General features: G+C 43.8%; 4 protein-coding genes across 5 annotated transcripts in view; 3 read left to right on the top strand and 1 right to left on the bottom strand.

Moving 5' to 3' along the window:
• Positions 1-3,436, top strand: part of LOC136653480 (zinc finger protein 721-like) — a 29,546-nt gene extending 26,110 nt beyond the window's left edge. The window contains exon 12 of the mRNA XM_066630377.1: positions 1,234-3,436. Within this exon, the coding sequence (XP_066486474.1) occupies positions 1,234-2,915 (1,682 nt within the window). The 3' untranslated portion in view covers positions 2,916-3,436. The remainder of the gene's footprint in view (positions 1-1,233) is intronic.
• A 4,303-nt stretch (positions 3,437-7,739) lies between these two features.
• Positions 7,740-10,558, top strand: BORCS6 (BLOC-1 related complex subunit 6). The gene has a single exon (XM_066628982.1). It carries the CDS (start codon positions 7,902-7,904, stop codon positions 8,625-8,627), a length of 726 nt encoding a protein of 241 aa, XP_066485079.1. The 5' UTR covers positions 7,740-7,901; the 3' UTR covers positions 8,628-10,558.
• A 6,274-nt stretch (positions 10,559-16,832) lies between these two features.
• Positions 16,833-22,093, top strand: LOC136652093 (zinc finger protein 436-like). Of its 2 annotated transcripts, XM_066628957.1 has the most exons (3): positions 16,833-16,931; positions 17,470-17,570; positions 19,828-22,093. In XM_066628957.1, exons 2-3 carry the CDS (start codon positions 17,504-17,506, stop codon positions 21,873-21,875), a joined length of 2,115 nt encoding a protein of 704 aa, XP_066485054.1. In that variant the 5' UTR covers positions 16,833-16,931; positions 17,470-17,503; the 3' UTR covers positions 21,876-22,093. The 2 variants fall into 2 exon arrangements, with proteins under 2 accessions (XP_066485054.1, XP_066485053.1); XM_066628956.1 differs by lacking the exon at positions 16,833-16,931 and having other exon boundaries at positions 17,422-17,570.
• Positions 22,094-23,469: 1,376 nt separating this feature from the next.
• ITGAL (integrin subunit alpha L) overlaps positions 23,470-25,097 on the bottom strand; it is a 35,053-nt gene continuing 33,425 nt past the window's right edge. Inside the window, exon 30 of the mRNA XM_066630376.1 lies at positions 23,470-24,407. Within this exon, the coding sequence (XP_066486473.1) occupies positions 24,252-24,407 (156 nt within the window). The 3' untranslated portion in view covers positions 23,470-24,251. The remainder of the gene's footprint in view (positions 24,408-25,097) is intronic.

Below are 25,097 nucleotides of genomic sequence, written 5' to 3'. Positions count from 1 at the left end.
TTAAGATACCACAAGATTCTTTTTTGTTTTTGCTGTGTCAGACTCAGACAGCTGCCCACTCTGGAAGTAGGTGCTGTACCATAGTGATATCAAAAGGAGCAAGCTGTGCTTCCAAATCTAAAAGAGAACACCATGAGGAAAGGGGAAAAGACATGGCAGGGTGTACAGAGAAGGAAACAGAGATTAGCTATTAGGCCTATGACTAGAGGAAAAGTGTCTTCCTTTTTTGGTTATCAAATATATTTACTGAAGAGGAGGCAAAGAGCAGTTCAAGCAAACTAGAGACTATGAATATTTGATGGCTCAACTCATTGGTTACGTCATGACTTGTCCAATGTCCTGTTGGCCAGCTGAGGTCTGCTCTTAACATAAACACAAGTCCTTTCTGAAGTGGCTGGAAGTACTAGAATACTAGTACATTATGCAGTACAAGCTGCATAATGTAGGTAGGAGATTGTAATAGGGTAAGAAGAAAGATGGGGAAGATAAGACAGAGACCATAGATGCAATTCAAGCTTCACCACTTCCATTGCGATGACTGTGGCAAGAATGAGTCCTTGTGGGATGGTCATATTAATGCAGAAGAATCCCAGCACTAGCACCATGACTTGTTACCCAATTCCTGCATTTCAAGAGAAATGTCATACTAAATCACAGGAAAGATCCATCTAGCTTGTCACTGACAGTGGCCAGCCAGATGGCCCTGAGAAGTTTGCAAGCAGGGCATGTGAAAATGGCCATCCTTTTTTATTTGTCCCCAGTGTTGGCAAATCAAAGGTACAGTATTTTTGCACAGAAATTCTAGTTGCCATTGATAGACCCTCCCTCCATGAGTATGCGTGTTCAGAATAATCTAGTGGCTATTGTCACATCTTGTGGTAATGAATTACATAAATTACATATATATTCCTTAGGCTGGAGACTGAAATAGAATGATGAAGGAACTTGATTGTAGCGCAAATGGGCTTTTTGTGGATGCACTGGGCAAAACAGTTGTAATCTCCATGTTCAATGCAGACAGAACAAAGAAAAGAAGAGGTTTAAATTAAGTGGCAGGAGAGAGTGCAGAAAAGGTAAAGCTATGATAGTTCAAAATGGACTTTGTAAAAGAGATAGCAACTGAGGAGTGGCTTTCCTGGTAGGGAGGAGAGCTTGTTCAGGCTTGGGGTAGAGCTTTCCAGAAGTAGGGAGGTGATAGCAGAAGAATTAATGTGATTTTCTTCTTCCTATTAGGAACTGGGGAAAAGGCAGAGGCAGCTGAACCAGGAGAGAAACCTGCTAACAAAAGGGGAAAAGATGGTCAGTTTGTATCAGTGATAAAAACTCAGGGAAGTTTAGCAGCCCCACTAACAAAACACCGGCGAGTGGGCCGGGTAATCTGTGGCACTTGTGGAAAGAGCTTTGTCAAGACATGTGAGCTGTTCGCCCACCAGCGGACACACACAGGTGAGAAGCCATATCAGTGCTCAGACTGTGGGCGCTGCTTTTCTGCCCAGTCCACATTGGCCAGCCATCAAAGTATTCATACAGGTGAGAAGCCTTACAAATGTCAGGAATGCGGAAAGAATTTCCGGCTGAAGAGCAACTTGACCCGCCACCAGCGTACCCATGACGGTGTGAGACCATACCAATGTGAATTCTGTGGGGCCGCCTACAGCACCAAGGCCCACTTGGTCTGGCACCTCAACAGCCATACAGGAGAGAAGCCGTACAAATGTACTGAGTGCTGGAAACGTTTTGGTGAGATTGCCTCCCTGGTGGAGCATCTGCTTTCCCATCAGGGTGATAGTGATGGTGAAAAAATTGGAGCTGTTAGTGCTGAATGTTCAAGTAGCAGGAACCTTCACCACTGTGATGACTGTGGCAAGAATTTCTGTCGGAGTACCACTTTAGCAGAGCACCAACGCATTCACACAGGGGAGCGTCCGTTTGCCTGTGGTGAGTGTGGGGAGCGGTTCATGCGCCGGGCCCTCTACAATGAACATGTTCGCACCCATTCTGAAGAGGGCCCACCCAACCTGTGCATAGCCTGTGGTAAATCCTTCACTAAGCGCTATTCCCTTCTTCAACACCAGAGGTCACATACGGGAGAGAAGCCCTACCAGTGTCCAGACTGCCCAAAAAGCTTCATTGCCAGTTCTGCCTTGACACAGCACCGGCGGATACACACCGGAGAAACACCCTACCTGTGTCCAGACTGTGGGCGTAGTTTCAGCCAGAAGTCAGTGCTTACAACTCACCGGCGGCTTCACACAGGTGAGAGGCCATACAAATGTCAGGAGTGTGGGAAAGGGTTTAGCCAAAGTTCGGCATTGACCCAGCATCTCCGAACTCACACTGGAGAGTCCCCGTACAGCTGTGGAGAGTGTGGGAAGAGTTTTAGTGGCATGTCAGCCCTCAAGCGTCACCACCTCACCCATACAGGTGAACGCCCCTTTTGTTGTGATGAGTGTGGCAAAGGGTTCAAGCAGAGCTCAACACTGGTCCAGCATCAGAGGATTCACACCCGTGAGAAACCTTATGCCTGTATCCAGTGCAACAAAACCTATAGCCAACGGGCCGCTCTTGCTAAACACTTGAGGACTCACACTAAGAGCTCCTCACTTCCTGATTCAGGCAATGAACCAATAGACACCAGGGTTTACAAAGACCCTTTTGTCCAGCTCCAAGAAGACAGTGATGATCCAGAGAAAGAAATGGAAGAAGAAGACGGTGAGGTCCTGGTGCTCCCCCCAGGGACATGGGATGCTGAGGTAAAAGAGGAGCCGGAGGATAAGTGGGAGAACAGTATGCCATCTGAGGGAATGGGGTCACTCTCATGGGTGAAAAAGGAGGTGTTGGATGACGTACATGTGGAAGTGAGAGAAGAACTGCCAATCTTGTCTCTACAGATCAAAGAGGAGCCAGATGACTAAAGGGATTGTAGACTAGAAGGGACTGTGGATTTTTAATATTTTTGAAAAGGAATGTGAGTGGGCTGTCCTAGAAATGTCTTCGTATGACAAAGGGTTCAATCTCACAGTGGTGAAGAAAGATCAATCTATGCCTTCTGCAGTGATTGATCCCTAAAAGGAGAGGGATCTGGAACTGAAGTCTGCCTGGACATTCTTGCCCTGCAAGCCCAAAATCCTGTGCTTTAATTTCCAGTGTTTATGAATTGGTTGTGGTTACTCAGTGGTGGGGGAAGGAACTCAGCACATGTCTCCGAGCAACAACTCTCTGTGCTTTGTTCCTTCCCTCACTACTGAGTTTAGCAGAGTCCTACAGTTTAGCAAGAATCCTACAACTCAAAACAAATTGTAGAGCAGGACCCGGCTCAAACCAACTCTCAGATGTTTGCATTCCAGGGTCAGTTCCAGCACTATGTAGAAATGGAAATAAAAATTATCCTGAAAATATCACCATCTCTGAAGAAGGAAAAAGAGTTTTTGTCATCCTGGTTGCAAACACAAGTTTGAAGGTACACAGCAGGATAGAATGCTTTGGTGGTGGCCAAGACAACTAATACATGTGAATGGTGGGAGGCATGGAGGAGAATATCCCCAAAAATGATGGTGCCAAGAGATCTCCTCTTTCTGCATTCAGATTGTTTTAGGGCTGTGTTTCTCAAACTGTGGGTGGGACCCACTAGATGGGTTGTAAGCCAATTTCAGTGGGTCTCCATTCATTTCAATATTTTATTTTTAATATATTAAACTGGCATGTGACTGCATTTGGGAAAATGTTACAGATCTGTACTTTTAACAGGCTGCTATACATATGCTTTTAACAATGAGAGTCAATGGGGCTTACTCCTGGGTAAGTGTAAGGATTCCAGCCAAGGTTTGTTAAAAATGTTCCTGCTTGATGATGTCACTTCCGGTCATGACATAACTTCCAGTGCATCCTGACAGATTCTCATTCTATAAAGTGGGTCCCGATGCTAAACGTTTGAGAACCACTGTTTTAGGGTATAGTGCTTTAGCTGCCAGTCCTTCACTGAAGTGATACACAGGTTTTGATCTCTTTACCAGGCCCCAAATCTTTCCCCAATCACCAGGAAATAATTAGGCCTTGCTTGCTGCTCTGTGACTCGGAAACAATTTTCATTATCAGCTTCCAGAGGGGTAACTATGTCAGCCTATAGAAGAAAGATAACAAACCACTTTTTGCACAAAGGTGTCACAGGACTGTAATTTTTGGTTAGACATTCAAAATTTGTGTGTGACCCTACAGCAGAAGGACATTCAGCAAGCAAATACCAGGACCTTTATTTTTTCCTGATGTCAGCATGCCTAAAATGATGCTTGCAGTCACTTTTTGCCAAACTGGGGCTCTTTCCCACTTGTTTTTATACTTTACTTTTTCATTGTTTACCAAGTTAATCTATATTTCTGCCCAGCCAACAGGAGTACACATTTTATCCCTGTTGCATATATGCAACTTTGAGCAGAAATGACTTAAGACCCTTCCTCTAAATCTTTCTAGGATCTAAAAAGAGAACATGGAAGAAAACTCTGCTTTATGCTCCTTCTTCCATGCTTGACACTGGGGTGTGTGTTATTTATAAAATATGCAATTTCAAGGAGTGTTAAAACTCAAGATATGTTGATATATATTTTAATAAAAATATCCTGAGGTGCATCTCTTTCTTAGTTTTCAGGATATATTATCTTCTGCTGAATTTTTCTGCCCTGTAATAAGAGGCAGGGCCCAATCCTATCCAATATTCCAGTACTGATGCAGCTGTGCCAATGGGGCACACTGCATTCTGCAGTGGGGGACAATCATGGAGACCTTCTCAAGTTAAGGGAATGTTTGTTCCCTTACATCAGGGCTATATTGCTGCTTCATTGGCACTGGGAAGTTGGATAGGATTGGGCCCTTGTTCAAAACAGCATTAATTTATCACATGGAAGACTGTCAACATTTGAACAATTTCAAAATTAAAAAAAATAAGAGCTGAACAGGATTTAATGTTCCTTTCTTTGGGGAGGGGGAGAAACCTGTGGTAGGGTGAGTTTAAAAATAAAGGCTTTAACATTCAGTTTCATGGGGAACAAAACTAGATTGGTAATAAATAAAGGTCCTGGATAATCTTCATTGATTTTCAGCTCAGTCATGGATTTATTGAGAGACACAGCTCTGGCAAACACTCTTTTAATATTTTGTTCCTTGGTCTGTAAAATGCGAACAGTTGTGGCCTACCTCACAGGGTTGTTGTGAGGGCTAATACTAAAAAGTGACGTACATTAATGAATTGCTTTTGTTTTTTAACAGATGAAAGCTAGAACTGTAATTGAATCTCTGTGGCCTTGGTTAACTCAAGGCCACACAGTAACTTTAACAAACCAGATTAACAAACTAGATTAATAAAATGTAGTCTAAAGTAACAAAATTGCAAAGCACACATTGTGACAGCAGAAATGTGAACTGCTATATAAACTGCAATTATGATATTGCAGTACTTGGCTGGCTCCACTAGGAGGGAGAACTAACTAAAGAGAGCAACAACGCAGATCATCTTTGCAACAGGAAACTCTATCCACAATGAAATAATGAAAATATGAAATGTGCAAACTGATTATCATTCTCATGTTCCAACCACATTTTAGCATTTGCATGTCTGCAAGTCCATCTTCAGAATCTCCAGGTGACTACTGAAAGCAATTCTGGAGATTTTAACAGGATCTCCAGGGATTTTAATTGCAGGAAAAAAATCCAGGGATAGTTTCAGTCAGAGTTGCCAACTCTACTCTTTAGTGACCATAGCATGATATCCTATCTGTGTGTAACAGAGGGGGAGAGAAGAAAAAAAATGGTCGACTATTTACCCCCCCCCCCTTTTAACAAACACTTTCTGTACATGGACTCCTGTGTGAAACAGATTCATGCCATGTTGTATGACTGATTGCAAAGGCTGATCCATGAACACGGTAATAGGTGAATGAGCCTGTCTTGGACTGGAAGCTAATCTAGACACACCTTTGATCTTTACCAATTTTATAATGTTATTCCCAGAATCAGGTTTTTTGTAAGACTCAAAGATGCCGGCCGGGGGGGGGGGGATTAATGTCCATTTGAGGCCTCCCTCCTCAGTGCATCCCTTCTTTTTATCAGTTGGAATGTACAGTGTCAGTGTTGGTCCCACTCTGTGTAAAGCCCAGAACAGTAGACCTACCCCACCCCAAAGACCTAGTCAAAGCATTAATAAAGGTGGGGAGGGGCAGAACTGGAAACCAGGATTAACAGGTTCCATTCTCAATGTTCAGCAGCATTCAGACAGAACTGCCTGTGAAAAGTGAAACTAGCATGGGGATACAGGTCAAGAGCAATAGTAGTGGGCAGGAGGTCTGGTCTAGAGGGTAGAGCCTCCAGTTGCCTGAAGATAACATCCGCAGGTTGCCAGTTCGAGGCCACCGGCACCGTGCGACCTTGAAGCAGCTGACAAGTTATTCCATCTGCTCTGAGCGTGGGAGGATGGAGGCCAGATCAGAACTAAACATCTGAATTGTTGTGGCTCTTGAAAGATAGAGCCTTCTTTCAATTGTAAAAATCCCTACAGGGATTTAAATTAGCCTGCTTATGTAAACCGCCTTGAGTAAAGTCTGAGGAGAAATCTGAGGACCTAGAAAGGCGGTATATAAATACCTGTAGTAGTAGTAGTAGTAGTGCTCACTTTCCTTTTCTGTTTTCAACTTTCTTGGTGTAAAACCTCCTGAGTAAACAATTGACTGATTCAAGTGTGGGGCTGAGACAGCTCTAGAACAGTGTTTCTCATCCAATGTTATGGATACCACCAGTGGTACCTGAGGTGATGTTGGTGGTACCTGTAGGACCCCTGCTGCCCAGCAATGAGACCAGGAACAAGCAGCAGGAGGAGGCTCAGCTTCCATGCAGAGCTCCAAAGCATGCTTTTCCATGCTCAAAAATGCCCTCCCATCCACCCTAAGCCTCTTACGAGTCGCATCTGGTCTCTCAACCCAGAAGTAACTGGAAATGATGATGTGATCGTCAGTTACTTCTGGTGGTATTTCAAATAGGTGGAACATGTGAAGTGGTATGGCAGGGGCCAAACCTTGAGAAACACTGCTCTAGAAGAAGGGCTGGGGACACATCAGTCAAGAGAAATAGTAAAGAAGCAGGAGGAAGAGAGGTACTTGGCTCATTGGTTGAAGGTTGCAAGTTTGGGGAGTGCCATTCATTCCCCCCCCCCAAAAAAAAAACACCTGCCAGCCTCGTGATACCTTCTTTCCTGACAAACAGCAGAAAACACAGAATTGAACAATGGATTTTGCAGATATTATACAAGTTTTTTAAAAATCCCGCTAGAACTAAGGCAGTGATTAACAAGAACACGTTGCCTTTAGAGGCATAAGCCACGTGGCTCAAAACACTTCCCTTCTGATCATTTTGATCTAGCAATCCTCAGTGATCCGAGGATTGGTCCGCAGTGATCGAGTGCCAGAAATGCTCCCTCGCTCCTTTAAGGCTTCGCAAGGCTCCCATTGGTGCATCCCGAGTCCTCCATTCTTTGCCCTGACGAATTAAGAATGCCACATTGTATCAAGCTCCTTCCGGCAGAGGAGCTGCTCCCAAGCTAGAGCGTCAGTGCTACTGTCGCTACTTTTCATTGATTGGCTCTTTCTTGGTCTAAGAATGTTGCACGTGCGAATGGGAAGCCTCCATTCAACCTCCTTGGCCAACCTGTCCTTTCCTTCCTCCCCTTCCTCCTGCGTTCTCCACCCATTAAAGGCGCAGAGAGAGCTGTGGCTGCTCAGATGCAGGAAATGGGAGAAGTGAACTGCTCTTCGGGCGTCTTGTCTCCAGGATCAGTTTTTTCTTCCGACGCTCCTCTGTCTGTATCCTGATCTCTGCTTCTTTTGACCTTACGTGTGTGCTCCTCGCATCTTCTGCACTGCATGATGGAGGGACAACATATCATGGCTCAGGTTCACATCCAGACCCCCATATCCTCCTCCTCTTCCTCTTCTTCTGTGACTGGGGAAGAATCCAGGAGGCTGCCAAATCCAGTACGAGTTGCAGCCCGGGAAAGAATGGTGGGAGGCCGTTTGTTGGACAGTCATAGCTTGGATGGGATAAGCCAAGTGTATGGAGCATCCAAGGCTCAGGAAGGCAGGAGGGCCACCATATCCAGCGCGTTGGAGCTAGAAGGGACTGTGAGCCACGATGGGGATCTGACTCATTTTGTGGCCAACAACCTGCAGATGAAGATTAAAATGAGCTCCCGGGGCAGTCTGGATGAAACTGAACCCACCTCCTCCTCGACAATGTCATCGCAACTGTCTGTTCGGGGCAAGACTGCAGATATCCCCCCAATTGACCCACAGGTGATTCGGGATCTTGAGGGGCTCACCAAGGATGTGGCACTGAAAGTAGATCAGATGTTAAGAGTCTTAAACAGTGCTATCCAGAACATGACAGCTCTCAGTGTGGGATACATCCAGACATACCGGGATGCTGTGGACAGCTTGGGTGAATCTGTGGACATGAGCATCAAAGGGATGTATACTCTGATGGCGAGGTGTGAAGAGCTGGACCGCTCCATGCAGCCTGTCCACATCCTCGCTAAACAGATCCGGGAGATTAAGAGGACCCTGGAGACCTTTGAGGCACTTTACAAGTAGTACCCCTTTCAGACAAAGCAATGCGCTTGTTCAGTGTTGGGAAGTGAAGCAGTGAGGAGTGCTTAATCTAGTGTGACTTCAGCTTCTAAAGGGAAATATGTGTGTTTTTCTTACACAATAATAAATGGATTATGGCAGTGTTTCTCAAATTTATGAAAACTTGCCCCCTTCTAAATGTATCCGCTCTTTCCCACATACCCAACCTAAAAACTTTACTGCGATCCCTTACTTCTGTAGTTGGGGAGTATTTCCAGGAGCTGACCTGCAGCAAGCCAGCAGTAGCACCAGGCCTCCTCCCAGCTGGGGGGAGAGGGTCTGAGAGGCAGTGGCAGCAGATGCAGAGGTGGCATGGCAGTTAGAAAAGCAGCCCAGTGAGGAAGGCCCACACATGGACTCTAATCGTGCAGAATCTGGCAGCCCACATAGTAATATTGTTCTGTCAGGCAACTGCTCCTGTGGCATCACTAGCTACTGGTTTATTTCCAGGCACAATTCAAGATGCTGTTTTTGACTTTTCAAGCCCTTTATGGCTTGGGAACAGGATACCTGAGGAACATCTGAAGGGTCCTTAATATATGAGGTATGTCTATAAAATAACGAGACTGTGATTCCACCTAGTAAACAAAGCAGTGAGAACCGGTTATATGCATACGTAGTAACCTTGAACATGTCTGAACCTGCATGACAAGCAGCAACACTCTATGACGTTCAGTTGATTGTGAGTCGCCATTTAGTTTGGTTGTGTTTTCTGTAGAGTGCGGAAAAAATGCTAAGTTTAAAACTTGAACAACGTGTCAATTTGAAATTTTTAGTAAAATTGCACACAAAACACCAACAGAATTGGACGCAGATCCAAACCTGTTTCATAAAGTAATCACTTGTGATGAGACCTGGATCTTCCAGTACGATCCTGAAACCAAGACAGTCAATGCACTGGAAAACATCGTCACCACCAAGAATGAAAAAAGCTTGTCAAAGCAAGTCAAAATTCAAAGCAATGCTCATTGTTTTTTTCAATATCAGGGGTATAATTTTGGAAGAATGGGTTTCAGAAGGCACAACAGTTAACCAGCATTATTATAAGGAAGTTTTGAAAAAGCTGAGAGAGTCAGAAAGAAACGGCCACAACTGTGGAAAAATGGTTTCATTCTTCACCAGGACAATGCGCCTGCTCACACAGCACTTTCTGTGAAGCAGTTTTTGACCAACAATCATATTACTACACTTGAACATCCTCCATATTCGCCTGATTTAGCACCTTGCAACTTTTAACTTTTCCCAGAAGTTAAATCAATGCTTAAAGAGAGACATTTTGAGTCAGTTGATGCTGTAAAGAAGAAAACGGCAGATATGTTGAAACAACTGACAGAAATTGATTTGCTCCATGCCTTCGACCAGTGGAAAACAAGACTACAGCGATGTATTAGTGCAAATGGGGAGTATATTGAAGGGGACAAACATTAAATTTGTAATACCAATAAATAAAGGTGAGTTATTTAATCAGTCTCGTTATTTAATAGACATACCTCGTATATGCCAGGTCAGGTGGGTGGCATCAAGATGGAGGGCCTTCTCTGTGGCAGCATTGCAACTATGAAACTCTCCCTTTTGAATTTAGTTCTGTGCCCTCCTTGATGATTTTTCAGTGGGGTTGAAAACATTTCTTTTTCATTGGACCTTTTAATTGTAGCATGGAATGGGGGGGAACTATGTTGCTACTTTGAATGTTGCCTTTTTATTTGCCCTTGATCACCATTTTATGTGTGCTACTTTGCATTTATGCTGCTGTTTCAATTGCTGTTTTTAAGTGGCTAGTATTGTTTTGATTACTGTTGTAATATAGTTATTATAATTTTGTTGTAAGCAGTATTGGGTGCTCCACTGTGGCTGGGGGGAAGGCAAGATAAAAACTGTTTGAATAAATAAAAAATATGCCCAGTTCATATAATTCTTGTGCCCTTTCTTCCCACTCATCAGGATTCCTCCATCCACCTGCACTATTTTGCCTCCTGATGAGAACCTACATGCCACACCTCTTCCAGTGCCACTTTTTCTTTATCCTGATCTAGCTGTTGTGAGCCACCTTGGTTGTTTCTGTGAAAGTAGAAAGGTGGGGCATACATGAATAAAACAAGAGGCCTGCAATCACACTTGTCTTATCAATTCCAGTGGGGTTGGACTTGTTGCTAATTGGTTTTGCAGCTTAAGCCATTTCTGCCCAATGTGGCATATACACAACAAATGTGCCTGTGGGCTAAACAAAAATGGGTTGAAAAAACATGCGCAACCTCCTGATTTTAGAAATGGGTTATGTCAGAATGCCAGATGCAAGGGAGGGCACCAGGATGAGGTCTCTTGTTATCTGGTGTGCTCCCTGGGGCATTTGGTGGGCCGCTGTGAGATACAGGAAGCTGGACTAGATGGGCCTATGGCCTGATCCAGTGGGGCTGTTCTTATGTTCTTATATATAAAAGTACAGCAGTCATTTAAATGCACTGTTCCAGGTAAGGTCGCTAGTTCTGATTGTGACTATTCCTGGAGGTCCTGCTTCCCAACGTGATGTCATTTGTATATTTTTGGAGAGTATTCAAATCTCCAGAATTGCTTTTAGGAGAAACTTGGAGATTGATGCTGATTCCTGGAGACTCTAGGCCAAACCTGGAGAGTTGGCAACCCTAGCTTCAGCAGATAAATTTGTGTCATGTCTCAGAGTCTGCCTCAAAACACTCAGGCCCTAGAATATGGATCTCTCACATCTGCATTAGATGGGTTTCTTTGCCTCTCATACATACAGAGTTGCTGTAGAAGATAATTCCTTTTGAGAACTTTCAAAAAAGCCCTTTCCTACAGTGTGTCTTCTCCTGGTTTACTAAGTTACCACAACCAAGGATCATGCATCTGGGGTTAGGAGACAGGGCTATCCAAGACATGATTGTGTTTTTGAGGAAGGCTGGAGGGTCATGTCATCTTTTCCTTGCTCTGTTTCTTATTTCAGTGTAACTTTTTGTGGAAACAGAGTGATGCTTTTTGAAGGACTCCAGTGGGGAGGCTCTGCCTCACCTGCCCCCACCCCACAACAAACAAGTTCTATGGAAAAGTTTTTGTGGTAACTTTTTGTGGAAACAGAGTGGTGCTTTCGAAGGACTCCAGTGGGGAGGCTCCGCCTCACCTGCCTCCCCACAACAAACTAGTTTTATGGAAAACTTTTGTGATAATTTTTTGTAGAAACAAGGTGGTGCTTTCTGAAGTACTCCAGTGGGGAGACTCTGCCTCACCTGCCCCCCACAATGAACTAGTTCTGTGGAAAACTTTCTCTGGTAAACTTTTTTGGTATCCTTTGTGGATCAGTATCAGTCCCAGTCCATTCACGCAGGTGTGGGGTGTGTGGGACGGTTTCAAGACATTTGTGAGCCTAGCACTGGAGCTGAGAATGCAGGAGGCAGAGAGGGGCGGCAGTTCCTCCAGCTTTAGCCATTTCTGCCCAACGTTGCATATACGCAACAGGGACGGAATGTGTGCACCTGTGGGCTAGGCAGAAATGGCTAGGCAGATTGGCTTCCACACAGCGCTATACAGTCGTGTACAGTACCCAGCTAATGAGGGGTGGCTCAGAAGCCCCACCCCCTTTCAGGAGAGAGCCTAAGGTAAACTTGGCAGTTTAACGGACTTCAACTGACGATCACGCGAGCCACGCCCACCGCTAAGGGGCGGGAAAGCGAGTCTAAGGCTCCAGGGGCAACGCTTATTTATAGACTCGTCTCAGTGGCGCGCGACGGGTGGGCGGGGTTTGACTGGAGCTCGAGGAGCGCGGGGGGAGGGGCACAGCAACTAACAGCCTTGAGTCCTGTCAGCGTCTTTAGAGGTGCGCCTTGAATGCTGCCTCCCTGTTGGCACCTGCAGCTCTGAAACGAGCGCTGTGCTTCAGGCTTACAGCCCAATCCTAGTCATGTCTACTCAGAAGTAAGTCCCATTAGAGTCAATGGGGCTTACTCCCAGGAAAGTGTGGATAGGACTGGGCTCTTAAACTAGTCGAACACATAATATATATACAAACATAATATACACACAAATACACACACGCACATTATATGTGTATATATTATATATTTGTGTATATGTTGTGTACCTTGGCTCAACGATCTCCGACACTCTTTCTCTCGATACCGAGCTCAACAAGCGCATCGGTAAAGCAGCTACCACGTTTTCCAGACTCACAAAGAGAGTCTGGTCCAACAAGAAGCTGACAGAACATACCAAGATCCAGGTCTACAGAGCTTTCGTCCTGAGTACACTTCTGTACTGCAGCGAGTCATGGACTCTTCGCTCACAACAGGAGAGGAAACTGAGCGCTTTCCACATGCGCTGCCTCCGACGCATTCTCGGCATCACCTGGCAGGACAAAGTTCCAAACAACACAGTCCTGGAACGTGCTGGAATCCCTAGCATGTATGCACTGCTGAAACAGAGACACCTGCGTTGGCTTGGTCATGTCGTGAGAATGGATGATGGCCGGATCCCAAAGGATCTCCTCTATGGAGAACTCGTGCAAGGAAAGCGCCCTACAGGTAGACCACAGCTGCGATACAAGGACATCTGCAAGAGGGATCTGAAGGCCTTAGGGATGGACCTCAACAAGTGGGAAACCCTGGCCTCTGAGCGGCCCGCTTGGAGGCAGGCTGTGCAGCATGGCCTTTTGCAGTTTGAAGAGACACTTTGCCAACAGTCTGAGGCTAAGAGGCAAAGAAGGAAGGCCCATAGCCAGGGAGACAGACCAGGGACAGACTGCACTTGCTCCCGGTGTGGAAGGGATTGTCACTCCCGGATTGGCCTTTTCAGCCACACTAGACGCTGTGCCAGAACCACCTTTCAGAGCGCGATACCATAGTCTTTCGAGACTGAAGGTTGCCAATACAAATGTTATGTTTCTGAATCTAAGCTTATATATTATAACATGTAATGTTTTATAACATATATAACATATAACATGTTATGTATTATAACATAATATACATAAACATCAGATACACATAATAAATATACAATATAGACACAAACATAATATACACACACATATGTGTATAAATATTTGTGTATATGCAAATATACACACATTATATATGTATATACATTATATATATATATATTGTCATATACACAATATTATATTAATATTTATTAATATATTAATATAACATAATATACACAATATATAAATATATACACATGATATATACCCAAACTAGCTGCATATGTTTCAGGATACAAGGAAGATTATGGTTTGACAGACAGGGGTTCTTGTCATACTTATTTGGGGCAACATTGTGGAGTGGGTGGGTGGGCATAAATATACAGTATGAGGTGTTCTGGGTGTAGGAAGGAATATCAGTGAGACTAAGAGACATGAATGGCCCAGGTCCTGAATCTGACATAAAGTACCACATGCAAATATGGGCTGTGTAGATGTTCGGAGGTATTAGACTGACCAGGACAATGGTCTTCAACCATTTTTGCACCATGACCCAAACAAAGAAAGAAGAAAGAAAGAAACTGGGGACCCCATTGTCGATCCTGCCCCTCCCAGGACTCTGTCCGCCCATCCTCATCGCTGCCTACTCCCTGCTCCTGTTACACCCTCCCAGCGCCATTCATTGAAACCAAATATTTATATTAGAGAGAGCAGAAAAAGTTACCCTGAAGCCTGGCACTAATGAAAGCTATTTTAGCACAAGTGCTAAGAACCAGAACAGGACTGGGACACAATCTCCTAGTACCTGAAGTGTACACCAGATCCCCCCCACGACCTGGTGTTGCTCTAGTCCAGTGGTCTTCAAACTTATTTCATTCCTATAAGTTGCTGAGGCTTTGAGACCCTATTGGGATCACAACCTCAAGGTTGAAGAACACTGAATTAGGAGATACACTACAAATACGCAGTAGTGGTGAATTTCAATAATATTTTCAGCGCATTCTGGTTTTTCCATACCTGTAGAAAAGAATGCATGCAGTCCTCTTTTTTTTTTTTTTTGTCTAGTCAGTGGTTCTCAAACTTTTTAGAGGCCACTGCCTGATTTATAAATACCAAGGGGTATGGTTATAATGGTGGTTGGGAAGTAGCGCTCTCCCCAAATAGCAACTTATTTAGCCCTTGTTGCACATAGCCTCATCTGCCCTGTTAGTTTTGCGACTGAAATTGGGTCACAACCCACTGGTGGGTCCTGGACCCACAGTTTGGGAATCACTGGTCTAGGTGGTTGGGACAGAATTAGTTCCAGCAATACCTTTTTGAAGAGGCATTCATTATTTTCAAAGGAACCTCTCTCTTGTTCCGAGGGATTGCAACTCTCATATATCATTATGGACATCACTTATTTCAGAAAACTGTAGAGAAGGCTGTTTTGAAAGGGGCTTTATTTTGTCAGACATTAACTATCCTACAGGAAATGCTTTATTTCCTATAAAGACACTACTGCAGGAATAGTTTTGCACAATGAGCAGAACTGAGGCCATCTTTGGCTGCTGTTCAACATATAAAGGAAAGGATTCAGTTTTCCATGCCCATCACTTTCTTCACTATTAGATATTTTAAAAAAAACTTTTTGGATGCTGAAATTGACACCCTCTATAATATTGTTTCCCTCTATAACATAATATTTTTGCTTCACTGGTTTTTGTTCTATTATTTTTACGGTATTTTTTTGTATTTTATTGTTGAAAGTCACCTTGAATCATGGGAAAAAGTGGGGTATAACTCTTTTAAAATTAATAAAAATAAATATCTGTAAACAGGAAATCATGAGTACAGAACTATGTTGAAATTGTTTTTTAAGTATCATATCACTGACAGAACAATATTAAAAATACCAAGGAATGCTATAGGTCACTTTATTTTACATGCAAAACCTGCCCCCCTTTACTGTGAAGTCTTTGGCATAACCCCCATACCCATTCTAAAGTGGAATCCTGTACAAGTCTATACAGAAGTAAGTCATATTGTGTTCAGTGGGGCTAACTCCCAGAAAGTTTGTATGAGATTGCAACCCAAGACTAAGTACTATATGTACAACAGAAATATTCTTTACCATTTACTCCTGCCTGCATTTCCCACCCTGTCTTGTTTGTATCATATTTTAGACTGTAATCTCCTCTGAGCAAGGACATCTTATATTTTGTTGTACACATGGATGGCACTATATAAATAATAAATGACTGAAAATTTCTATCCCATTCTAAGTCCCAGATTCAGAAGATGCTGCAAACAGAATCAGAGGAGAGAAATGGGGACAGGCATTTTTTGCTCTGCTCTCCCAAGCATAATGTTTGAGAGTAGTAGTTTATTTCCAGAACCACCTTTCAGAGCGTGATACCATAGTCTTTCAAGATTGAAGGTTGCCAACAACAGTAGTTTATTAAATTGTTAAACACACCCACAGCTTCTCATTTTCTGGGGGAAAAAAAGATTTCTAGTGAAGGAAATGGGCAGAGTTGGCCTTTGTTGTGGACCAGATGAAAGTACTGTGATGGTAATAGTGACAGGATTCAGGATCAACTATATGTAGAGGTAGTGTAAAACGGTTTTATTTTTTTCAGGGCTGTTGGTGTTATCCAAAAATAAAAATTGGTGAAAGTGGTGTTAAGTGTATTTATTCCAAATTGACATTTTAATCAATTTTAAAGCATTTTTATCAGGTGTAATCACTGTCATTTAGGTGGTATATATGTGTTTTGTTTTTACCATTTTAGATTGCCCCTATCTATAGGATCTGATTCCATGTTTCTGTGTGGCATGTACCCACACATCCCAACCTAGCTGTATTTGGTTCAGTCATCCTTCATAACATTATGTTATTTGTCAGACCAGTAATAAAGAGTTATTGTTAATTCCCCCCAGAAACAAAATAAGAGTCTGCATTGCAAAAACAAGCAGTCTAATATGCTTGGAAAAAATTGAGTTCTCCAAATCACATTTCAAAAACAAAAATAATAACTGCAGTCAGAAATAAAGAACGTTAATTCTATTTTGTGCTGCAATGCTCTCTAGAATAAGGGGTGTTTCAGTAAATGATGGTCATGGCAGTGCTAAGTGTGGGAAGTGACTGAGTTAAAACCGTAGAGTGTGTACAGTTATTGCTTCCTAGAAAGGACTCCAAAGGAAATACAGTTGTAGAAGGGTCTTAATCATGTAGGGACCTTCCTGTTGCAAGCGGATCTCCTTAGCTAGACAGTTAAGCAGCATTCCCATGCCCACTCTTTAATGAAAACAAAGCCAGCTGGGAACTCCTAAGGGTGACAGCGCCAAATAACAAGGTTTGACATGTTTGCAGTGGCAGCATCTCATTGGGCAGCATAAAGGGAAGGTAAAGGGACAGGGGCTGTGAAAGGGGTGGGAGGCAAGACAGCAGTGGAGTCTGTTGTGATGACAGAAATGTACGAATTGGGGTGACATATTAAGAAATGCTTCCAGCCCAGGGGATACAAACCATAGCAGCCTGATTTATATTGTGCAGAATATCTTTAGATATTTGAAGCAGTGTTTCTGAAATGGAAGAGTTATTTGGGCTGGAAATCTTTTGTTTAAAAAGTGTTGTGTAGCATTCTGTGGAGTTTGAGGCAACTGTTTTGTCAGGCTTTGTAGGAATATGGGTTTGTTAGTAGGAGTCATCTCATTGGGAATTTGGATTTATGATGTTCTGTAAAATACAGGGAAGATCTTGTATGTGAAATTTGTATGTGCCTGTGGGGGTGTCTCTTCTGTGGTTATTCTTTTTATTGTTACAGATCTTTGGGTCATGGACATCTGCATGCCCTCACCCTATACAAATCTGTTTCTTTCCAAACTAAAAAGATTCTCCAGTGCCAGCACTGCTGTGACCTCCCATATGGAAAGTGGGAAAGAAACATGTGTCTTGGATCTCCAGAACACTAATGAAGGACAGACACTAAGAGGTGAGGAGTGAGTTGAGCTATGCAGCATAATGACTAAGGGTCCAATCCACAGCAACGGTGATGGCCCAGTGCTGGCACACACTGTCACAAACATGCCGTGAGGCATGCCTGTGATAGTCTCTGCCAGTGCAGTGCTGGAGCAGGTTCAGCGTGAGCCCGCACTGAGCCAGCGCTGGGTGGAAGACTTTGGACCACGGCCCAGAGCTTTGCGTAAGTGCCAGGCGGTGGAGAGGTAGGTCTAGGAAGAGGTGGAGGTGTTCTGGAGTGGGGGAAAGGCATAGCGGGGGAAGGGAATGGTGCAGGAGGGAGATAGCAGCAGGTCTTGCCACAATATCCTAACCCCCCCTACTAGACTGGGAGACCCAACATGGGTCTCCCCAAATCTATTTCTGCTCAATAGCAGACACAGATCCAAGGAGACCCATCGGGTCCACTTGGGGTTTACATGGGGTAAGGGAGCATAAGCATAAGCTCCCTTACTCCAAGTAGCCCTGATAGTGCTTCCCAGCCCCTTGGGATGCAGTAGCAGCCATTTTGGTGTCACTGCAGCTCTGGGTGCTGGGAAGCTCAGGATTGGTCTGTAAGTGACTGAGTGGTGAATCTGGAAGTTACTATCTAAAATCTCACCTCTGCCACATTAAATTAATTATATAGCCTTAGGCAAGTTGCCTTGTCTCAAAGTTTCTCTTTAGATATGCAAAAAGGAATGAAGGACAGATTCCCTGTAGCTGTCAGGAGGGAATCTAGAAGTAAAACTTGGTTTTGGATTCATGTAACAAGATTTCAAATCCCTTCTCATCTTCTTATTCCAAACCCAGGAGATTGGATCTTATTGCTCCTGCTCCAATTTGTCTCCTTAACCCACCGCCAAATGTCTCATTCCCATTTCTAATCTTTTCTCTGAAGTTGCGGATATGCCAGAATTTGTGAAAAATGTTCCAGATATTGCACATTTAATATTTACAGCTGTTTAATATTTCTACTAACTTCTCTGCTGCAGCTTTTCTTTCTGCTGACTTCTCTAATCTTTCTGCAAACTTCTCTTGAATCTGTCTGTGGGGGACAGGTATTGAGCAAGAGCAGGACTTGAGGCAGGGGTATCAAGGCATGATAATCTATTTTCTATTCTGACCTTAACAACTATTGACTAGCTGAAAGAAGTGAGACTTCATTTTTTCAGCAAACCTCCACATAGCTGACAATTTTAACATCTGTCTGCTTGCCTTCCTGCCTAACAACAAACTCAGGTGACTAGGCACCTGTCAGATTAGAAGCAAACCAGGGTTCTCCACTAAGAAGGGAGTGGTTTTTTTATACCCAGGGGTTCCCTGGAAAAAACACAGCAGCAGGAAGTGGGGGAGGAAATTAACCTGCTTGAGCTTTAACAGTTTATTGTGTCCTAGAGGTGGGTATTAGGTTTGGGGAGTTGCAACATTGTTGCAGATTCTACTTGTAACCTTTGAAAGCAGAAATCTTAATTCATTCAAGATCTTGTAGAGACACTTATAGGTGGAGATAGACAATAACATTTTAATTCTGACAGTACATGTAAAGAGAATGGCAATTAATCCTATCAGGCATATCCTCTGTGATCAACTAATGGCCCAATCATATTAATGGGGTATAATGGTGGATCTTGCAAGTCACAATTGTATCCTGCAGGCCACTGATGCAGAGCTATCACCAGCACAAGTTGTAGAGGCTGCACGTAGGTGATAGCTGCCTGCAGAATCTCCACTGTCACTGATAAGTTGATGGTGGGGGCAGATTGGGGCAGGGGACAGGAGGGGTGAATTTCAGCAGTAGTTCCACACGCTGGATCTTATCCCCCCTTCTTGGCTTGAACCCATCCCCAGAGGCAAAACAGTTGTTGTAGATTAGAGGAGACCCACTGGAGACCAGGCAGCCTACAGAGAGGTAACTAAACATTTTCTTTACTTACCTCTCCTGGGCTATCTGGTTCCTAGCTAGCCTGTAGCATACAGCACATGCTGTACTGGTATTGCTGCATACTCTGGGCCAGCCCCAGATAGAATTGAGCTATTAATCTTGTAAGTTTTTGTGGCATGAAGTTTTTTACAGCGAATGTATCTGGTGTAGGAGTCAATTGCTTTTGAATTTACTGTCATTATTTATTTAAACAGTGTATAGACTGCTTCCCCAAATTTCAAAGCTCTCTGCAGTCCTAACTTCAGATCATGATCTTAGTTCAGTTTGCAACTGTAAATGAAAATATATGGTATAATTATTCTCACAGAGGTTGTTGAGAGGATAAATGAAGATAAGGAAGAGAGAGCAGAACCACATAGGACTCAGGAGACGGACAAGGAGATTCACAGAGGGACAGAAACACAGCAAGAAGGCTCCCTAAAGAAGGGAGTTACAGAAGAAGGCTGTCCAATGGAAACCAGTCATCGTGAAGTCAGTAATGGTGAATTGGTCCTTTCTGAGGGGCAGGAATCCACTGACAACCTTTCTGACAATGACAAGGCACCTAAAGCCACCATCTGCCCTGATTGTGGGAAAAGCTTTAGCAACAGTTCTCACTTGGTCCGGCATCGCCGTGTTCACACAGGTGAGAAACCCTACAAATGCCCCCACTGTGACAAGAGCTACCGCCAGGACTCCCACTTGGTCCAGCATATGCGATCTCACACAGGTGAGAAACCATACCGCTGCACTCACTGTGGAAAAGGTTTCTCTCAGAGCTCCAACCTCATCATCCACCAGCGGACACACACAGGAGAACGTCCTTTCACCTGTCCTGAGTGTGGGCGGAGTTTCAGCCACAGCTCTGATCTCATCCAGCACAAGCGAATCCACACGGGTGAGAAGCCCTATGTCTGCTCCATCTGTGGGAAATGCTTTTCACAGAGTTCCAAGGTCACCCAGCACAAGCGCTTCCACTCTGGTGAACGACCTTTTTCCTGTGGAGAATGCACCAAGACATTTCGTCTTCGTGCCGACCTAGTCCGCCATCTCCGTGCACACACTGGCGAGCGGCCCTTTGGCTGCCCAGAGTGTGGAAAGCATTTTGCTGAGAGCTCCCATCTTATCCGTCACCAGAGGATCCATATGAGTGAGCGACCCTTCCGCTGCCCAGATTGTGGGAAAGGGTTCAACCAGAGTTCCAACCTCCAGCAACACCAGCGGGTGCATAGAGGCCAGAAACCATTCAAATGTGATGAGTGTGGGAAAGGTTTTGGTGTAAGCTCGGCCCTCTTGCAACACCAGCGCACACACACGGGTGAACGGCCCTACTGTTGCAGTCAGTGTGGGAAGAGCTTCAGTGTCAGCTCCACCTATCATATACATCAGCGTATTCATGCTGGCCAAAAGCCCTACTCATGTGCTGATTGCGGGAAGGGGTTTGTGCGCAGCTCTGCTCTCCTTCAGCACCAAGCCACCCACACTGGCGAAAAGCCTTTCCGTTGCCCTTACTGTGGCAGGGGCTTTGGCCAAAAGTCAGCACTTTCCCAGCATCGGCGAGCCCATGTGAGAAGAGGAGAGACACTGGCTTTGGTGGAGGGGTGGGAAACTACAGGGATGGAAGGTGTTGGGGATCAGGGTCTTGAAGGAGGAGTGGGAGGCATGTGGCAAGGCAATGGAATTGGGCTTATGGAGCAAGAGTGGCAAGGTGACGGAGATGAGAGTATGAGACGGGAATGGGAGGAGGATGGGGATGATACTGTGAGGCCAGAGTGGCAGGATGATGCAGATGAGAATATAGAGCAACGACTGCAGGATGAGAGTGGAGAGAGCATGAGGCAAGAATGGAAGGGTAGTGTGGGTGGAACTGTGAGGATAAAATGGCAGGAGGATGAAGAGGAGGAGGAGGAGGAAGAGAGAGCAGAGCAGGGTTCACAGGACGATTGTACTTACAGTGTGAGGCTGGAATGTCATGGTGATGATGATGATGACGAGAGGGTAGTGGAGGGTTTGCAAAATGATGGGGATGAGAGCATGAGGCTGGAGTGTCAAGATGATGATGATGAAAGTGTGGTGGAGGGCTTGCAGGAAGATGGGGATCAAAACACAAGACCAGAGTGTCAAAATGATAGTGTGGAGCGAGACTGGCAAGCCAGTAGAGATGAACATGTGAGGGAGGGATGGGGGAATGTTAGAGACAAGAACGTAAGACAGAACACCACAAATATGGAGCAGGACTGGCAAGTCAGTGAAGATGATGGTGAGGGACAGAGTTGGCTAGGAGATGGGGAGGACAGCTTAGAGGGAGAGAGCAGAAAGGGAGAGAGATGCGATAGCCAGTGTGAAGATGATGAGAAGATTGTGAAGTTAAAGTGATTGTGATAGAATGGAAGAGAGTATGGGAATGGGATGCCTTGGGAGTGCAAACTGTAGCCAAAAGCAGCAGCCATCCACTCGGATACAATGGACAGAAACAGCAGAAGTCCACCATGAGCCATTTCTGCCAACACTGCACTTACGCAACAGGGATGTGTACACCTGTGGGCTGGGCAGAAGTGGGTTAATGCAAAATGGCCTTGTTCTTCTGCAGTGAACACGGTTGTACTTGTGTTTGTGAAAGATTCTGCTGGGGCCACTCTCCACTCAAAACTGCTCCTCACCCCAATACCTGCATGCCTGTGCTCAGTAGCACCAAATGGCTGCTTCATCAAGACTCAGCTCCTTGTGGTGTCCCAAGTCTTGTGCCATTTGCTAGTCAAATTAATTCCAAATTGGGTGGTTTTATTCAGTCTATTTTAAAATTGTGCCCTGCATATGTACATAGTGTGCCATGCTCCCAATTCCAAACCATTTTTTTGGTCCAAAGCCTATCAAGCTTTTCTCCTGAGGGGGTGCCTTTCGCCCCACTGTATGAACAATTTTTACTTCACTTTTGTGGTTGGTTTGGCTGAAAGGACACTTTACCTCAGATTGGAAGCATTTAATCATTGCCTAAAAGGTGCTTTGAGAGCAAAACCTATTAACATTGTTGTTTTATTTTCATTATTATTATTATTAAGGAGCCCAGAGGAATCTGGGGCCATATGTAAAACTCCAGTATTTAACTAGAACAGCTTTTAAAACTGCTGCATGCTCCAGATCCCTCCCCCTCCCCCACTGTAGTTATTTTTGTAACATTTTGTTTCCTGCTCTTACCTATGTCTCCCTCTTAAAAACTAATAAATGCCTTTTTTTGATTCCACTCAAATGCCCTAAATTCATTAGTTTCTTGACCAGGGTTATAAGTACATTTTCTCAAATACATTTCTAGGTGATATGTTAATGCATATATTCTAGATATTTTCAACATGTTAGTATATATTTTTGTATGCAAAATTACTGTACACTTATAAATTTCCTGCATGATCTCTGGTCAGCTGAGCTGGTCAAATAACTGTATAGTTAATCCTGCATTCCCTAGGGAAGTCTGGACTTATGTTTCTTGAAAAGCACCACTTCTGCCCCATAGCAAACCTCTTGAAGTTGGAAGAAATTTCATAAGCAGTTTGTGATAAGAAATAGGGGTAGGGTTTGCTGTTCAAAGGAAAAAAGTAAAAATGCCACTGAGCATGCCCAAAGCCTTGTGTGTGCCTAAACACTTCTTCGATCCTGGCCAATAATCTTCCCTTTCATGATAATTAAAGTGATTTAATGCTGTCTTTGTGAAGGTGGCTACTGAATTAATTGAATTTCATCTCTCCATGCTGCTTTTGATTATACAATATAGACCTGAAAAGCACATACATTCTAGCAGGCATGATGTGTCTGATTACACTTCTAAAATAAGATCAGCACGTTGGGTTGATTAGTATGACACGGTAAGTAAAAACAGTGAATATAATAGAGAAAAAATGAAAACTCACAAAATAACAAATCTTCCAAAGAATGACTATAGATAAAATCCTGAAAGGACTGGAATATTTTTAATTTAAAAGTTTTAAATTAGTAAAAAACTATTCAATTTCAATTGCAAAAGAATTTATGATATAACAGAAAAGGCAGAATGCAGCAACTGGAAAGTAGAGATACCACATAACAGCTCACTGTTTCTTTCAAGCTCAGTCTTGGTTTCCTGATATCTCTGGGGCTATAATCCTATGCACATTTACCATAGAGTAATGCCCCAGTGAATATAATAGGACTTACTTCTAAGTAAACATGCAAAGAGTTGACCCGTAAAAGTCTTTGTAAAACAGGAGAGGAAAACAGTTGCACAGTATTCAAAGTCTCTCTTAAAATCCTGGAACAGCGCAAGGGGTTTACAAAACGTTGTGTTTTTGATATGGAACTTGCAAACAAAAAGGAAAGAAAACCTTATTATCTGAAAAAGAGCCTTATTATTTACACATTCATACACATTCATACAAACACACATACACCCCTGTCCCTCTCATGTGGCTGCATCAAGGACACACAAGCACACTAGTCCACAAGAATGCAACTCTCTGCATTCAGCTTGTTTCTGGCCTCCTCAAGTACATCTGCCATCTACTGACCCAAAGTATTTAGGTTAGTGACAAGGATGTTCCAAAAAGACCCAGGAAAGCTCTGAGGAAAAAAGGCCAATTTCAATCTCCTTTTATCACAACAGGGGTTGTGCAAATAGGGTGAGCAAAATCCTTACTGCCAGCATCAGAGAAGTGTTGCTTTTCTCTTCCACACATTGAATATCTAAGCTAAGTATCAGGCCTCTGGAGGGGCAAACCGAGCTGGTCAGTTACTCTCAGCTTCTGTATTCAGTGGGTCTGCAATGCCATTGGCTTCTTTCTCTTTATCACCCTCTTCACTGCCTTCTGGATTGTCTTCTTCTACCACACTGTTCTCTTGAAGGTCCATCCTCTGTTTATAATTACGCTTGAAGAATCCACACTACAGACAAAAAGGAACAAAAATTACTAACAGCAGTTTGAGTAATCAGCTGGGTTTTGATCTGGGATATCAGCTTCAAATCCCAATTCAGTCCCAGTTCAGCTTTCTGGATGGTCTGGGGCAACATGCTTCCATTCAGACAAACCCAATAAACTGTAGGTTTTGGACCCCCACTCTGCAATACAGAATCTACATTTCCCCCCCTGCATATATCATTCTCTTTTTCTTATTCTCCCCTCTCAAAATATCGGTCTTGTTTTTCTTATTCTTTCCTCTTAAAAAATCTTAAATGGTCAAAAAAATACAATGGTGGTGCCAATAGTGTGACCCACTAGTGGGTCCCAACCCATCAGCTAAAGTCTGATAGCTTACCCTATCCCACAGTGTTGGGGTAAAGCATTTTGAATACTACCATAATGCTATAAAATAAATTCGGATGGTGATGGACACAAATTCAGCTCATTCAACTCCAGCTGATAACAATTAAGAATGTTAAGCACTTCCTCACATTCATATCTATGCAACCTCAAAGGGCTCATCTTTGAGTGGATCATGCTGAATACCTTAAAGAGCAAGTGGTTGTACGACAGCCTTGATTGCTACCTCATCAAACTGAAATGGGATGTGACCTGTTTCTCCCCAGCCTTTGGGGTTAAAAAAGCTATGGGTGTTCTTCCTTTCTAGTCCAAA

Source organism: Tiliqua scincoides, chromosome 5 (genome assembly GCF_035046505.1).
Source record: "Tiliqua scincoides isolate rTilSci1 chromosome 5, rTilSci1.hap2, whole genome shotgun sequence".
Lineage (NCBI taxonomy): Eukaryota > Metazoa > Chordata > Lepidosauria > Squamata > Scincidae > Tiliqua > Tiliqua scincoides.
This window is presented reverse-complemented; position numbering and strand designations above follow the sequence as displayed.

What these genes read in the sequence shown, in the direction of transcription:
- LOC136652093 (XM_066628956.1), top strand. Translation starts at nt 17,426, where the DNA reads ATGCCCTCACCCTATACAAATCTGTTTCTTTCCAAACTAAAAAGATTC. An exon ending in TGAAGGACAGACACTAAGAG is followed by an intron (nt 17,571 to 19,827) that starts GTGAGGAGTGAG and finishes TTATTCTCACAG; the next exon opens with AGGTTGTTGAGAGGATAAAT.
- BORCS6 (XM_066628982.1), top strand. Translation starts at nt 7,902, where the DNA reads ATGATGGAGGGACAACATATCATGGCTCAGGTTCACATCCAGACCCCC.